Genomic DNA, 15,778 nt, shown 5'->3' with positions numbered 1-15,778 from the left:
TTCTTGCTCACTTTTGTAATTATTATTTTCTAAAAGTCAGGCCCCCTCACCTTCCGCTGTCCCTCTTCACAATGGGTCTCCTTCACCCGGCTCCCAGGGCCCCAGACACTGTCTGGTTGCCATGGAAACATCCAGGAGGGGAAAAGCAACCTGATGCCAGTGACCACACGGAGGCTCCTTATTCATCTCCCAGCGGTGACAGGAGAGAATTCCCAGGGACGTGCGCACTGGAATCTCTCCTGGGCTGCAGGGGCCGTTCCCTGCACTGGCTGCCCTTCCACTGGCCTCTGTGAATCCTCGGAGGACCTCAATTAACAGGGCTTGGAAGAGCCAAGCCTCCCAAATGAAGCAGGGGAGACAGAAGTATGGGCCCATCTCCCAGCCCCCTACCCACTTCCCTCCAACTCTCTTCTGGGTCCAGAGTTGGCTGAGCTTCACCTCCTTTCCTCCCATTCCTGGTCTTCTGCTCCCTCCCCAGTCTCGGCTGTCTCCCCAACTTTCTCGGCTGCTCCTTCTGAAGCTGTAACCATAGTACCTCTAGCTCCTGATCCTTCCATCTCCCTTTCCCTTCTAGCTGGCGACTCCGTGAAACACCTGGCTCTTTTCCTTGGAGAACGCAGGTGGAGGCAGGAGACATTCCTCAGAAGGGAAGGAGATCGTCCAGGGGACAATCAGCAAAGGTTATGGAGGAAAGGGGTTTCCGACGGGACCACCAGGCACTCACCTTGGCACCGGGAGCCCCAGGGAAGCCAGGGCCGCCAGCAGGACCCACGGGACCCTGGGGGAAAGAAGAGGGCACAGAGATGAATGCTGGGCAGAATCTCTGAAGACCCCAGAGTGAGCCGCCCTCACACTTCACACTCCTTCCCACCTTTGTACTGATTTGCCTCTACATCCGCTGTGGCTAAAGTCTCTGGATGAAAATGGTCCCCACTGCCAGTGTCCCCAGGCCTGGCTTCAGAAGACAAAGCAAGATTCTGACTACAGCCTTGCCGGTGCTGCTCAGTGGTTGAATGTCAACCTATGAACCTGGAAGTCATGGTTCGATTCCAGGTCAGGGCACATGCCCGGGTTAGGGGTTCAATCCCAAGTAGGGGGCATACAGGAGGCAACCAATCAATGACTCTCTCTCATCATTGATGTTTCTATCTCTCTCTCCCTATCCCTTCCTCTCTCTGAAATCAATAAAAACATTTAAAAAATAAAAAAAAGATTCTGACGTCATACATGATAAGAGCAGACAACTCCCCCAGCTCTATCTATCCCTCCTCAAAAAAACTGCTGAAAATGTGGCTGAGAAAAACAACCCATTGCTTTAAAGCTCATGATCAGCAAACTCAAGCATCCCGCAATGATTCCTCCTCTTTCCAGAAGAAGCTGAGCCATGCTGTGCTTACACCAAACACAGGGACTCACTGGGCTGCCGAAGGGGCCTCAAGACCACACACCTGCTGAGAAGGAAACAAACTTACCGGAGGCCCTGCAGGGCCTGGTTGACCATCATTGCCCCGGGCACCCTGTGAGCAAGAAGGAAGCAGGCATTGTGAGAAGTGCCCATGTCAGTGCCTCCCTCCCCACACCCACCCACACAGAAACTGTGGGCTACACTGTGACTGGGTGTCCCAGGGCTGAACCTGAAGCTGGCACAGTGGAACTGTGGACAGCCCAGCACCCCTCCACGGTGGCTGCATGAATGGGTACTCGGGGGCTTCAGAGAGCTAGTTCTCTGCTTAAATAAAGCTTGGGTAATTGCCCAGCTATTTCATTGCTTGTTAAACTTCTGTGTAGATCTCAAATATTCCCAACTTCAAGGACAAGTTATCATTTAAAGACTCAGAGAACTGGGCCAAAGGAAAATGAAATAGCCAAGGAGAAACCTTCACTTGATTCTTCTGCTCATAGCAGGAAGGCCTCCAGGGCTTGATCAAGGCCTCCCCTTGGTTAACTCCAGTTGCCTCTGCACTCTGGCCCCTCTCTGGCAACCTGTCCCTAAGGAAAACTAAGGTGCTCCCAGGATGTCTGCCGCCAGCCCAGGAAGAAGCTCCACGATGGGGACAGGGCACCCAGCACGGCCAGAGGACCATATCCAAGCTTGTGCCCCTGAGGGTCCTTTACACAGGCAAGGCTGTGGCTCTTTCTCTACGAGACTTGCACTTTGAGGGGGTTTTCCCCAGGTTTGTGGTGAGCACCCTTCAGTTCCTCTCTCAAGGCCCCTCAGGGCCCAGAGAACTTGTACCCAAACTCCAGGAACCATTAGGCTAGGCCGAGGTGGGCCTGGCCCCTGGTCCTTGGCAGGGGACAGGAGGAGGCCAGAAGGCAACCTTTCCCTGTCCACCTGCCTCTGCCTCTCCACAGAAGCTGAGGAAGAAGGATGCTTTAGGGGGAGCTCATGTTTTAAATAAGACTCAACTCTTCTTCCTGGCTATGGTCCATTTCTCCCGACTAAGACTCTCCAGGTTGGCATTAAACAGGAAAGCAAGAGAAGACTTAAAAGAAAAATGTCAGAGGGAACATAAAGCCTCAGCATTGGCCAGAGCCCCTTCTGGGATGGCCTGGCTGCTTCTGGAAGCTCTGGGGCACCCTCCCTCCGCGGCTCAGCCAGGGGAGAGGAACAAAGGGGAGCTGTGGTGCAGCTCTGAGAGGCCAGAGCTAGGGTAGCATCTGAGGCTCTCCCTGCAGCAAGCCTGGGGGAAGACACAATCTGGCCCAAGCGGGGGGGGGGGGCACGTGACTGCAGCAGGCAGAGGCCAACCCAGCCCTGTTCCTGGCCCAGCCTTGACATCAGGCCTGCACTGGGAACTATGTGACGTTGTGAACATTCTATGCCAAATTCTACGCACACCCTGCAAGCCTGACTACCAGGGGGACAGGAATCAAAAAGGTGGACCAAGAAGCAGGGCCCTCTGTGCCCAGGAAGAAGAGAAAACAGGGCAGGGGATGCAGCTCTTCCTTGCCCCACATGAGGGCTGGCTCTGGGCCTGGCCAAAGAGCCACAAGTCAGGTTCTGCTAATCTGAAGAAACAGCAGCATGTTTTGGCAGCCTCAGCACTCTCTAATCCCCTTATACAAAGTGACCCTGGGACAAGGCACTTCAGCAACTCTGGGTGACAAATGGGGGTCGAGGCTGCTTGTTACTTCATTGATCTGCTTTTGAGAGCAGTTTCTGCCAAACAGATATATTATCTGGAAAGCAGCACAGCTGGGTGAAACTGGTTTCCTTTGGCCAGCCCTGCGAGGAGCGGTGAAGGGCCTCAGTGCGTGGGTGGTTGGGGTATGGAATCAACAGAAAGCATAATCTCTTAAACCCGGCTTTCATCGCATCACTCGCCTGACCAGACACCTACAAGGGCTCTCTATTGCTCGGATCAGAGCTAAGCTCTTGCGCCCTCCATCGGTTGCAAATCCCCTCTCCTTTCATTTCCCACATTAGCGAGAGGCCACCAAAGTCTGAGGCTGCCAAGCATGGTCTTAAGCTGTACCTCAGTTTCTTCTTCTCTAAAATGGGGAGAATAATAGAATCCACCTCACAGGATCTGGGATAAGATTAGATGAGACAAAGCATGTAAGGCACTGTACATAGAAAGTGCCCACGAGACAGTGGTCACTGGCGTTATGTCACAGTAACAGCAGCAGTGTCCTGTATACAGGCCCTGTCAGATGATGCTGGATGGTTGCACTTTCTAGGGCATCATCTGAGTCAACCAAGAGGACAAAGAGTAGACCCTGCTGTAACCAATGTAAGTCTGTCCATAAATTCAAACTGGATTGGCCTGGGAGTGGGTACATGCTGTTGAGGGGATTACCTGGTTGAGGGAGAGCCCTGCCCTCGTGACCAACCCTCCCACAGCCGCCCCCTCCTCCGACCCAGCAGACCCAGCCTGGGAATTTGTGGCGCACTCTCAGATAAACCCTACGAGATGACGATACCCTACACCTCATAGGGTCGTTTTGAAAGGCAAGTGAAGCAACTCCATGTGAAAGTGCCTTGTAAACTCTAAAGTGCTCGGCAAGTGGTGGCTTTGGGCCTTGTCAATTACTCACCACAGCACCTGCAGGGCCAGTCCTTCCTCTCTCACCAGGCAGGCCACGGGGACCCTGGAACACACACCAGGACAGCTCGAGTGAGCTGACTCAACAACACTCTGTGCCGTCATTTCTACCCGCAGGCCCTTCCCAGGCACCGAGGGGAGGGCATGCAGGCGCCCGGGAGGCAAAGGTGCAGATGCCTCCCTGCCTCGTGCAGGACTCGTAGCACAACAAGGGTTGGTCTGCCCGGGAAGAACACGCAGATGCTCCCGTTACTCATCGGATCCTGCTTACAGGCACATCTTGCCTCTTGCAATAGCTCCCCCAAATGTTGAGAATAACAGTTTTTAAAAATTCAAGCTCATTTAAAGTGTGTTAGGGCTATTTCAAGGAAATGTTGGTGAAACCTTGACCAAATCATCTGTTAATACATTTTGCTTTTTGCTCATAATGTAGATCAGTCTATAAAATTGAACATCTACTTTGCACAAAGAAAACACTGGTATTTATGGAGGAGCCCTCTGCTGGGCTGCAGGAGGTGTTGGAAGAGTGTCTGGGGCCCCGCAGGGGTGATGCTCATACTCACCATGGGGCCCGGAGAGCCATTCTCACCAGGGGAACCACTCTCTCCCTGGAAAAGACACACACAGTCAGTGACTGGGACCCTACTACCACCCCAGAAAACTCCCAGGGGAGTGGCTGTAAGCTCTGGTCATCTCAGCTAGCATTGACATCCCCAAGCATCAGTTCTGTGAGGGACAACTCCCTGAGCTCTCTTTGTCCATCAGGATACAGGACTGGGTGTTGCCAACCAAAGCTGTTCTGACGTCCTGCCTCCACTAAGCTCAGCAGCATCTCCTTGACTGGGAAGACTCCCCATCACCTCCCTCCACCCCCTATCCCAGAGTGCTTTCTGGTCCTCACCTTCACACCTGGAGCACCAGCTTCACCCTTAGCACCATCCAGGCCTGGGTAACCCTGGGGACAAGAGAAAACATCAATCACACTTCTGGGGAACCCCCAAAGGAAGAAATACACATGCCCCCACATGCTTTTCTCTCTCCCAGGGCAATCCCTTCCTTCCAACACCCTCACACACAATACTTACTCTGTGACCTTTGACACCAGGTAGGCCAGGGGTTCCTGGGAAGCCCCGAGCACCCTGAAATCCAAAAAGGAGATGTCAGGGCACAGAGCAGAAGAGCCCTGTAAAGGCTGCCCTTAGCTGCTAGACAGCCTTGGAGCCAGCTCCCTCCAACCGCCAGGGAGCTGTGGAGCAGCCTAGCACTAGGGCAGTTCTTTCAGTAAATACCAGAACGGAGCCCTCACTTTGCTTCGCCCCATCTCATGCAAAATAGGTAGAAAGGACAACTGCCGAGCCTCCCCAGTGGGCCCATGTTAGGATCATAGGCATGACCATCAGCATGAAGGTGTGATACATGCGGGGACTGTTGGAATTTTCTTTTGGAAGTGAGCTAACTGAGCTGGATGAGCAAAAAGGGAGGCTTGAGGCTGGCAAAGCGGGGGTTACCTGAGGGCCGGGAGGGCCTCTTTCACCAGATTTTCCAGGCTTTCCAGCTTCACCCTGCAGGGAGAGATGTACCTCAGCTTCCTCAGAGACACGGTAGCATAATTGGCACATTCCAAACGGTGGGCGTCTCTTCTCTCAGCCCTCCATGCATTTGCCACCTGCTTGCTCACCTCCCTCGCCTCCTTTACTTTCCAGACTTCCCTAAATGCCTTTTCTAGGTCACGGTATTCTTTAGGACAGCTACACTCTGGGTGGGCGAGCTTCTCATCCCTACCAGCCCCCACTTCCCCGGTGGGCTCTCTGCTCTTCTGAGCTCTCCTGGCAGGGCTCGAGCTCCCTAACCTTGGGAGACCTTGGCTGTCTAATGCCATTTGCTATTCGTAAGCACAGCCCGAGTGCCATCTCTTGTCTCTTCACTTCCTTTGCATCCCTTGTAGACATCCTGACTCAGGCTGAGCTCGTCCTAACTCATTTACAATTAAGATAATGTTGGGTTGCTGAACGTTTCTTTCTTTGTTTTTTATTCTCTGTATCTTTTCCCCTGGTGTATGCCCTGTCCCTTCTCTCATTTCTCAATTTCCCTTCCTGGAGCTAATGATGTTTTAATTATTTCCCTTCCCAGTGAGTGCACAGCACTCCCCGGGACACTTGAAAGCTAAGTTGCAAGCGGGAGTGTAGACAGCAGACGGGGTCCCCGTCTCTGACTGACCAGTCCTGGCCTTTGGGGTGCCTCCATCCCGGGCCCACCCCATCACCGCCCAGCACGCACCCTCCAGGCCCTTCACGGAGGCAGCTGCTCACGTGACTACTCAGAAATACTCACATCATCACCAGGTTTTCCAGGGGGGCCTGGAGGACCACGGGGACCCATGGGACCCTACAAAGTAAGAGAGGTTGAGAGATGGTTGAGGGGGAAGACACTGAATCAGTGGACAAAGCTTTGAGACTATACTTTTGGAAGCTAGTTCCCTTCTATGGAAGAAAGATGGAAAAGTTCACTTTGTGCTAAGAGAGAGCAAAGGTGCAGAGCAGATCCTAGTGGGAGACAGCAGACAGCACAGGCCAGCAATGGACCAAAGGAGCTCCTGGTGGTCCTTGGCACATGTGGTTCTCTATCAGAGTCCCCCATAGCTAAGAAGTGACATCTGGACTGTGGGAAATCCCAGGGCAGGTGGAGGGGGGCAGTGATAGGACTGGGGTCTGAGTGGTACATCTTAGAGGTTCCCCAGGAGGAGGGCAGGGCACACATTGGGACTCACAGAGACGCCGGGTTCCCCAGGTTCACCAGGGTTGCCTTGAAATCCTTGAGGTCCCTAGAAAGTAATGTGAGAACACAAGGTTGACCCCCACGAACTGACCGACAGCCTGAGAGCAGCTGCACTGCAACCAAGAAGAAAAGACCAGTACTTACGGGAGCACCAGCAGGGCCTGGAGGTCCTCGAGGTCCCATGGGGCCCTGCGTTGGGACAGAAAATGAAGAGGTTACTGGAAATGCTTCACCAGCAGCCTCCAGTGTGCCACCTCCTCCCAGCCAGCAGCCCAGACAAAGGACAAGGAGCTACTCTGTGGGCAGGGGGCCTACAGTGGCTGCTCCCTCTCATTTCCCACTCCCCACGCAACAGTCCATTTTTATTTATAGGCACCATTTGGACAGAGAAGCTGGCCTTGCTTTCTCTTGGACGGCAGCCATGTTTACTAAGGTCTGAGTTTCATTTAGCCTGTGCCAAGTCAGAGCTGCAGGGCTGAGATTTCCTGCTGGAAGTCTTGTGGATGCTGGAGAACAGTGCCTGCTGTCTGCATGCTTCAGTTCTCATTCCAAGAGCAATAGCAACTGACCTTCTAATAGATCGGCCTATATGCATCTCTCCATCCTGGTTCTTCTTAGTTGCCCCAGCGCATCATTAAAACTGGCACCCATGGCCATTAAAAAACAAACGCTTTGGGCTAACTAAATGGGAGGTTACGTAACTGATGGGGAAGAGCTGCTCTAAGCAATTATCTGTAAAGTGAGGTTTTCAGGGTCTCTGGCTCTGCTAAGGGCCACCTCCTGCCATTTTGGCTGCAAAGAACTGGTGTCTTTTCTTACCATTGGTCCTTGCATCACTCCCATCTGGGCACCACCAGCCTTCTCATCAAATCCACCAGCCATCTGGGCAGCAAAGTTCTGCAAATAAACCCAACAACATTAGGAGCTTGAGAGACCAGCTTTTTCCTACTTGGCTAGGTAAGCTATATATGGAGAGAAAAAAACTCTGGATAAACTCTTTCCATTGGAGATTAAGCTATCATTGATCAGAACTACTAGCAATTCCTGAAAACCGGCTTTGGAGATGTGTTATTAGATGACAGTGGCATAATAATATCCCCAGGAGATTAAGTGTTATTTGGAAGAGTATATCAGTTATTTGCATTTCATTTTATAAAGTTATTATTTTTAATTCTAAAATATTAACTATGTTATTTAACATATATTGAGAAATATGACTGGAACTTCACTTTTAAAGGTGGTGTCCCCCCAAGATTTTAATGCCCAGCAAAAGACTAAAATCAACAGTCTTGAAATATTTTAGCAAGGGATGTAGTAGGCGTCTGCAAGTTTAAAGTTTAAAAATTTAAAACATAGCAAACATCAAAATGGCAAACCTGAAAAAAGTAGGCAATAATATAATTCGTTGATTTGTCTGATTCCAAAACAGACTTTAGCCACACACCTTCACTCAGTGGGGCTCTTTCATGAGAATGAATAGTTGCTTGGAATGTACTTGGCAAGAACCAAGAATAAATGTCTTCCAAGGACAGTGGTCACTCTTCTTCCAGGGAACTACAAGTGCCCAGTCATCCTCTCCCCCAACCCCCACACCCACTCCCAAGAATTGACCACACAGTACAGACGCCAGGGAGCCAGGTAACTGAAGACTTTTCTTTGCAGAAACCCAGTGAGTGAAAAAAGCCAACTCTTAGTGCCACAGTCTCATGCCTAATATGTGATTCCACTAAATTACAGGCCTGGGGGAGAGGCCCACGGACAGGCTGTGTACACACTGTTGGCAGCCCTGGGAGCCAGCCAGGTAAGGGTGAGTAGCAATTTAGAAGCCACATTTCTGGAGGGACATCCTGAAAAAAGGGGATATAAGGATACTTACTCCACCAAGGCCAGGGGGGCCAGGGGGGCCGGGAGGGCCAGGGGGGCCAGGATTTCCAGGGGTCCCAGGCTCTCCATCTCTGCCACGAGGTCCAGGAGCACCCTTGGCAAAAAGAGACAAAGGCACCAATGTGAAGCAGTGTTCATGCATGAGCCATCTGCCCACTGGCTGCCCCTGAGGTGGTGGTCTGGCATGTAGGGGATCTCAGAGGGTCGGGCAGCATTGTTTCTCTACTCACTTTTTCACCTTTGTCGCCGCGATCACCTCTGGGTCCTTGTTCACCTGCAGGTCCCTGAAGGTGAAGAAATGTTGAGATGACAGCAAGACCAGGGCCTGCAGATCAGCAGCTTGAGGAAGGAGTGGAGGAAAGGCTTTCTCTCTTTCTTACCTGAGGCCCAGGGGGTCCTTTGGGTCCTACAATCTGTGAGAGAGAGACCCACACAAAGGCAAGTGAGAGGGGACCACAAGAAAATGACCCAGTTAGAGCAACAGAAGCAACATGCTGTGAAAATAAATTTTACTTACATCCTTGATGTCTCCAGGTTCTCCTTTCTGTCCCTGAAACGTGACACAGTCTCAGGATTGAGGAGAGCAAGCCCACCAAGCCCCAAACACAAAATCCTGCCCCAGCTGCCCTTGAAATAGACCTTTGCTGACATCTAAGAAGTGACAGGCTGCATGAGCACAGTGTAGCTCCTGAAGAAGGAACTATAAAGGCAAAAGCAAAAGCAAAAACAAAAAAATCCTCACCTTTGGTCCTGGTTGCCCTGCAAGTGGAAAAAAATAGAGAAGGAGAAGGTAAGACTCCTGAGATAAAGTACAAGTTCTTGTCACTCAGTCTTTAAAGGATCAAACCAAAGGACACAACCGAGGAAGGAGGCAGCTTCCTGTTACTCCACCGGACCCTCTGCTGGGGTGTTAGAGTCACTGGGGTCCTGGGGTTGCTGAGGTCCCAAGAGGAACAGAGATGACCCAGACTTTGTTATTCAAAAAGCAGCCAGCATGCAAAAGAATGGAGCGGGGCCAGTGAAAAGACGAAACAAAGAGCTCGAGATCTAATCAGCCACCCAGAAAGCACCAAAAGCTGGCAGAAGGTTCAGTCTCTTCTTTCCCCACAGTGTAGGAAGCTCTTCCCGCGGCCCAAGCCCTCCCAGAGAAAGAGTTAGGTAGTTAAAAAGGTCTTACATTCAAGCTGGGTCTCCTCGAAGCAAGCATACAAAAACCAACAAAAAAACAGAAAACACAGTAGGGCACAGGAGTTATAAAGGGCATTGCAGCCAGCGCCACCCCAAATCAACCCCTTGCCCTTTGCAGCAGCAGCAGGAAAGGCAGCCAACACTTCACTCAGAGGCCGCCTCAGAAATGATCTGGGAACCTGGACCCTAAAAGCGGCTTCCCGGAGCAGCTTCCCAGTGTTGATGAAGTGTTAAGGAAAGGCAACCTCTCACCTCCCTTTCAACTTCTTCTCTACCTGAACAGGAAGGGGACAGTGAACCCACCCACAAAGCCTAGGCGTGGGTCCCCATCCACCCTGCAGGGAGACAGGGCCAGTGCTCAAGGGCTGGGGGGTCACCTGCACACATATCGTCCGCCAGCACTGATTCTAGCTGGGAGTTAGTAACTGCCCGCCCGAGTGCAGGCACAGGGACGCTGTCCCAGCCCCATCTCACCCTTCACACGAGGACTCCCAGAACCCAGCTCTTCCTCTCATAACTGGCAGCCAACTCCAAGAGAGGCAGAAACAAAGGAAGCTGCCGTCAATGTTCCCATTTCAAAGAGGGAGCCTGCCCTCTGTCTCCCACTAGCCAGCAGAGGTTTCTCCTCGCTGGAGACCACATCTTTGGAGGTCTTCTAAGGAGAAGACGAGGTGTGGGCCATAGAGGAGGAACTCATCTGTGCTTTGGCCAGATGGAGCATTCGATCTCCGCTGTGGCTCTAATAATTTGCAGGGATGGTTCCAGAGAGGCACTCTGTGGCATCACATCCGTCCTTCCACGTGTCTGGGAAGCATATATTTTGGAGGTGTTAGGTGAGGAAGCATGTTTCATGCTCACTCAGTTTCAGCCTGCGAGAGGTGGCCTTTCCTTTCCGCCTCAGCTGCTGGGGTCCCATGGATAACCAGCCCCTCCGCTTTGCAGAGATGACCAGCATCCATGGGAGGGCATTTGCTGCACCTGCAAGTAATTTATTTATGTGGAACAGGAAATAAATAAATTACGACCACTGGCAGTGGCGAGGTCAGTTGAGCAGATGGGGCAGCACTCTCCGAAGGGGGTCTCGGGGCTGAGGCAGTCTTTCATGTCTTCACAGATTATGTCGTCGCAGAGGACAGTCCCAGTGTCACAGACACAGATCCGGCAGGGCTCGGGCTTCCACACATCCTTATCATTATACCTCTGCCCATCCTGCACACAGCTGCCAGCCTTCTCTGCACCAAGGGTGGAGCAGGAGAAGCAGCGAGCGAAGGGAAGGAGGGGGTGGGAGTCAGAAGAGAAAAAGAGAAAGGTTGCAGTCAACTTGACATCATTCAAATGCTGAAGCCCGTGGACGTGGGCTATCCCAGACATAAAGAACTTGAAAATTATTTTTCTAAGACATCATTCATTCTTCCATGTTTTCAACAAATATTTATTGTGTGCCTGGCATCATGCTGTCTATTCCCCAGCGAAAGTCCTGAGCCAGCAATGAAGGGGGGGGGGTACTGTACTGACTGCACTGTATTCTCCTCACGCCTCTAGCATGAGGGAGACCTGATGGGGGGGCAGCAACGAACTAGAGTGGGAGCAGGAGGAGATGAGGCTCCTAACGGCAACTCGGGGACTGTAAAGATAGAGGAGAGGGGGAAAGGGAGACACACACACACACACACACACACACACCCCAGCACAGGAGCAGAGGCCTTCTTTTTTCTGCCTTCCCCCAGGAATTACGGGATTTGCTAAATACCACTGACAGCTAAAATTCAGAGGACATGTAGAAAATTCTACTCACAAAAATGAGAAGCTATAAAGAGTCAGGTGCCAACCGAGGATATGGGGTGGGGCAGCTGAAAGAAGGAGCTATTAGAATTAGGATCTTGTCCGATTCTTTAAACTATATTAGGATTAAGGCCAATTTGGGAAGGATAGGCCTATTCAAACAATACACTTGGGACACACACGCAGACTAATAAAATGCCTTGGGAGGCAAGCAGGGCCAAAGGGCTCCCAGTGCTGACCTCCAGTTGTAGCCCTCCCTGGAAAGGCCCTGCCCCCATCCGAAGACAACACACCAATTTGCAGGGCAGGGGGGTTTGAATGCTGGGCCTGGGCTAAGATTAGCCAGTGCCGGCCTGGTCTCCACCAAGAATGCAGACCAAGAATGGCAGGGACTAGTCCCTTCCACAAGCGTCCTGCCATCTGGAATCCACCCGGCAAATGAAACCTGTGCTGACAAGAGCGCTGCGAGAGCGCCAAGGGCTGAAGAGCCCGCACCACGTGCTAGGGAGCGCCCAGCGCTGTTTTTCTCATCAAAATCCCCAAAGCAATGGCAACTGCAGGGCATGAATAATAGGAAAGAGCCACAAACCAGGTGGGTGGAGACAGAAACGGGCCTGCCCCCTGCTCTTTAAGCAGACTCTGAAAATCTAAAGATAAACCTTTCTTTTTTTCTTTTCCACTAGAAGAAATCCACTCAGCCTTTAGGCAAGACAATCACGGGGAGGGGAGGGGATCCCAGGGGATATACCGAAGCCGCTGGGACACACCCACCGCTCAAAGTGCTGGCACTGTAGAAAGCCCTGAGCCGGGAATGGGAAGGAGAGGGTAATGATCTCGGTCCGGACTAAGGGAGAGCCCACTCTCACCCAAGAGGGCCCAGGATGGAAAGAGAGGGAAATGCAGGCGGGAGGAGGTGCACCCCTAATGCTGATCGGATTTCGCTTGGCAGGGCAGCTGGGATGCGCGGGCGCAGGGGCGGGGCCCGGCGGCTCTGGGTGTGAGAGCCGCTGGGTGACTCTTTGTGGAGGCGGCTCTGGACATGGCTTGCCCACAGACACTGGGAGGGTGAAAAGTGGGATTAAATGACTGGCCCAGAAAGGAGCCAGCACCGTAACCGGATCCCCTAGGTGTGGACGGAGGAGCCCAGCACCACCATAATTGCTGTTCCAAACGACTGCAGATAGCATCCCGGCGCGCCCGATCGGGTTCCGCTCATTACTGCAGCGCCGTATAAGTGATTCTTTGTAGCAGGCCAATTAAAAAGTTACCTCTTTCGGGGAACTGTTTCGCTCCGCCGGCCGAATTGCGCAGGGCTGGAGTCCGGGAGGTGGCGGCGGGCGGGCACAGGGGGGCATTGTGGGAGAGGGTGTCGGGGAATCCGGGGGAACCCACTGGACCTCGCCTCGCATGAATGGGGCTTTTCTCGAGCGCACACAGAGCCCGATTCACGGGTCTCCGCAAGGAACCAGTTTAAATAAATACGGGCAGCGTTTCAGCCCCATCTGGAAGCCATCGCTGCCAATCTCCCAACGCAAACAAGCCTCACAAAGGAGGATTGAGGTCTCTCCCCGCAGCCGACGGGCACTTTCGGAGGCGAGGGCTGTGAAATGCAGATGTGGGTCAAAGACGCCACCGCCAATAAGTTTCTCAAACTCTTGGAAAGATGGGGAGGAGGGGCGTGCCCGAGCTCCAGGTCTCTGACATTTCCGACGTCCACGCAGACTGCGCCTTTCCCCCGTGTCACATTTTTAGGTCCGCAGACTATAAGCGATGGAGCTGGGATGCTCCAGGGCGCAAAACCAGCTGCTCCGATGCACCCGCCGGGGAAGAAGCAGCGACTGGAAGAGCTGGGCCCAAGAAACTGTGGAATTCACTCCCTTCTGGGAAAGCGGCGGCGGTGAGAGAGCTCTGCCACTTAAGTGAGCGCCTCCAACACCAGGTGGAGAATTTGGGAATTATCTTACAGTCACCTAGCTAATTCCATTATGCACTAAAACAGAAGTCAGTCAAGAAAACAGCTTTGTGGGTGTGTTCATGTAAATTTAGGACAAAAATACAGTCAGTCCTAAATTTACATGACATCTTATAGACACCGTATTCAACAGGTGTCCAGGAGCGCACCGGCCAACTTTGCACACCACGCAGCAACCTGGCCTCGGCTCCCTGCGGCTGCGCGGGCTCCAGGCTTGCCCCCGCCCGGGTCAGCCACATTAATGAACGGAAAGTCCTCCCAGGTCCGCAGCCTTCCAAACCATCTCTGGAGACAGCCTGGTGGCAGACGAGACAGCATAGAGCCCCGTGGAGGGACTCTGATTCCCTCCCCCCCCAAAAAAGTTTGCCCTGCGATTGATTTACAATCTGTAACATACAAAGACAGGGCTGGAATCCCAGCCATCGGAAACGTGCCCAAACACGTGGAAAAAAATCTCTCTACCTAATACACTTTCCAGGCTTCGTTTGTCCTGAATATAATCCCAGACAGGGGATTTTACCGAAGGAGGCGATGGCACGGTGGGACCGAATTGCCTTTGAACCAGATTGTAAAACTGTCATCTATCTCTAACTATATTCGGTTGAAATAGTTATAGCAATAGACCAACCACACACACACACACACACCCGCAGCCTGGCTCGGAGAGTTTCAGAAACAAGAAAGTAACTCGTTGTAGTACCTCGTGGGGGGGGGGGGGGGCTTTTAGGAGAGAAGACCCCGCAGGGAGGGGGCGCTCTTTTCCCGGGCGTTGAAACTGCGAGGTCTGCCTGGAATGTTATCGCCTTTCAGCCGGCCTCCCTTACGGGAAGTTTCAGGGGGAAAGCCGAGCTGCGACAGAGGGCTGCACCTTGCTCCAGGGCCAGCCAGGAGGGGGAGGGAACCGCGAGGCGCTGAGGGCTCAGTGCGCCTCTCCGAAGCCTTTCTTTGTGGCCTCGGATTTCAGCCCACCAGTTCCAGAGCATCTCCTTTGTCTGCCTCCTCTTTGAACCCACCAGCGACCAACCCCTGGGCACGACTGAGAAGTCCACCCCTTGGCGCTTGCTCGCTCCTTCGCCAGCACTCTTTCTCTCCTACTTCTAAGAACGACGGGCCACGACCTGTTTTGCTGAACTCTGAGTGCTTCGGCGAGGCGAGATGTGTGCGTGTGCTCCCAGTTATCAAAGTTGGTGAAAAAGGGCGCGCATAAACCTGCGCGCAAACCTCTCCAATCCGACACTTTGCATGTTTGATATTCCTAGGCAGTGTAGGGACCCGCAAATGCCTCTAACCGTGACCCGCCTGGAGGACAATCGGACAGAGCCGCCGCCTCGCAGAGCTCCGCTCGGTGAGCTCCTGCCCATCCTGCGCCCGAGTCTCGGCGCACGGTGACCCCAGGAGCCACCCTAATCCGGACCCGCGGGCTTCAAATCAACAGAGGGCCGGCCGGGTAAGAGGATGCGGAGGGACTGCACGGAAGGGTGGCGGGCAGGGGCTGTGGGCGACTTACGGACATCCTGGCCGTGACACCGAAGGACAGCGGCGACGAGCAGCGTCAGCAGCACCAGCGTCTGGGGAGCCCCGAGGCGGATCATGGCTCCCCGCGGGGCCTGGCAGAGCCGGGCCGAGCGGAGCTCAGCGAGGCGGCAGGAGCACGGCGTGGGTCCGGGTCTCTACCGCGCCCTCATGCAGGAGGCCCTGGGGCAGGAGGAGGGGGCAGGGACCCGGCAGCCCAGCAGCGCTCTGCGTCTTCTCCCCGCCGCGGCGCCCGTTATATGCGCCGGGCCCCACTCGAAGCTGGTGAACTGGCCCAAACCGCGGGCCGCCCCCGGCCCCCCGCGAGGCTGTAACCTGAGACCCCGCCCCCGGAGCCCGCCCAGGCCCAGCCAGCGCCCGCACCTGCCTGCGCCGGACCCCCCTCTCTGCTAGCCCTGCTTCCCGCCCCCCACCCCTAGCGCGCCGAGTGGCCTGATCAGGCGGGGCGCAGAGTCGGCCCCTGTCCTCCCACCCCATCAGGGGCTGCGGCGCTGCCCCCGCCGACCACAGTCGGGGAGGGGGGCCTCCGGCCCTTCCCCTCGGAGTTCTGCCCGGATTGGAGGGGCGGGGGGTGTTTGCAGAGGCACAGGCCGCG

At 53.8% G+C, this 15,778-nt stretch overlaps 1 protein-coding gene across 2 annotated transcripts in view; it reads right to left on the bottom strand.

Moving 5' to 3' along the window:
• The window catches only part of COL2A1 (collagen type II alpha 1 chain), a 31,193-nt gene extending 15,733 nt beyond the window's left edge, over nucleotides 1-15,460 (bottom strand). The window contains exons 1-18 of one of the 2 annotated variants that reach the window (XM_081129518.1): nucleotides 15,158-15,460; nucleotides 10,922-11,128; nucleotides 9,451-9,467; nucleotides 9,226-9,258; nucleotides 9,089-9,121; nucleotides 8,939-8,992; nucleotides 8,701-8,802; nucleotides 7,644-7,721; nucleotides 6,969-7,013; nucleotides 6,817-6,870; nucleotides 6,381-6,434; nucleotides 5,558-5,611; nucleotides 5,135-5,188; nucleotides 4,951-5,004; nucleotides 4,613-4,657; nucleotides 4,042-4,095; nucleotides 1,473-1,517; nucleotides 725-778 (exon numbers count right to left, since the gene is read on the bottom strand). In XM_081129518.1, coding sequence (XP_080985644.1) covers nucleotides 725-778; nucleotides 1,473-1,517; nucleotides 4,042-4,095; nucleotides 4,613-4,657; nucleotides 4,951-5,004; nucleotides 5,135-5,188; nucleotides 5,558-5,611; nucleotides 6,381-6,434; nucleotides 6,817-6,870; nucleotides 6,969-7,013; nucleotides 7,644-7,721; nucleotides 8,701-8,802; nucleotides 8,939-8,992; nucleotides 9,089-9,121; nucleotides 9,226-9,258; nucleotides 9,451-9,467; nucleotides 10,922-11,128; nucleotides 15,158-15,242 — 1,122 coding nt within the window. In that variant the 5' untranslated portion in view covers nucleotides 15,243-15,460. The remainder of the gene's footprint in view (nucleotides 1-724; nucleotides 779-1,472; nucleotides 1,518-4,041; nucleotides 4,096-4,612; nucleotides 4,658-4,950; nucleotides 5,005-5,134; nucleotides 5,189-5,557; nucleotides 5,612-6,380; nucleotides 6,435-6,816; nucleotides 6,871-6,968; nucleotides 7,014-7,643; nucleotides 7,722-8,700; nucleotides 8,803-8,938; nucleotides 8,993-9,088; nucleotides 9,122-9,225; nucleotides 9,259-9,450; nucleotides 9,468-10,921; nucleotides 11,129-15,157) is intronic. The other variant, XM_081129519.1, reaches the window with a different exon arrangement.
• Between the last annotated feature and the right edge of the window lie 318 nt (nucleotides 15,461-15,778).

This window comes from Miniopterus schreibersii (assembly GCF_964146895.1).
Source record: "Miniopterus schreibersii genome assembly, chromosome: 2".
NCBI classification, from domain to species: Eukaryota; Metazoa; Chordata; class Mammalia; order Chiroptera; family Miniopteridae; genus Miniopterus; species Miniopterus schreibersii.
Note: the sequence above shows the minus strand (reverse complement) of the source record. Positions and strands in the feature narration are given on the sequence as shown.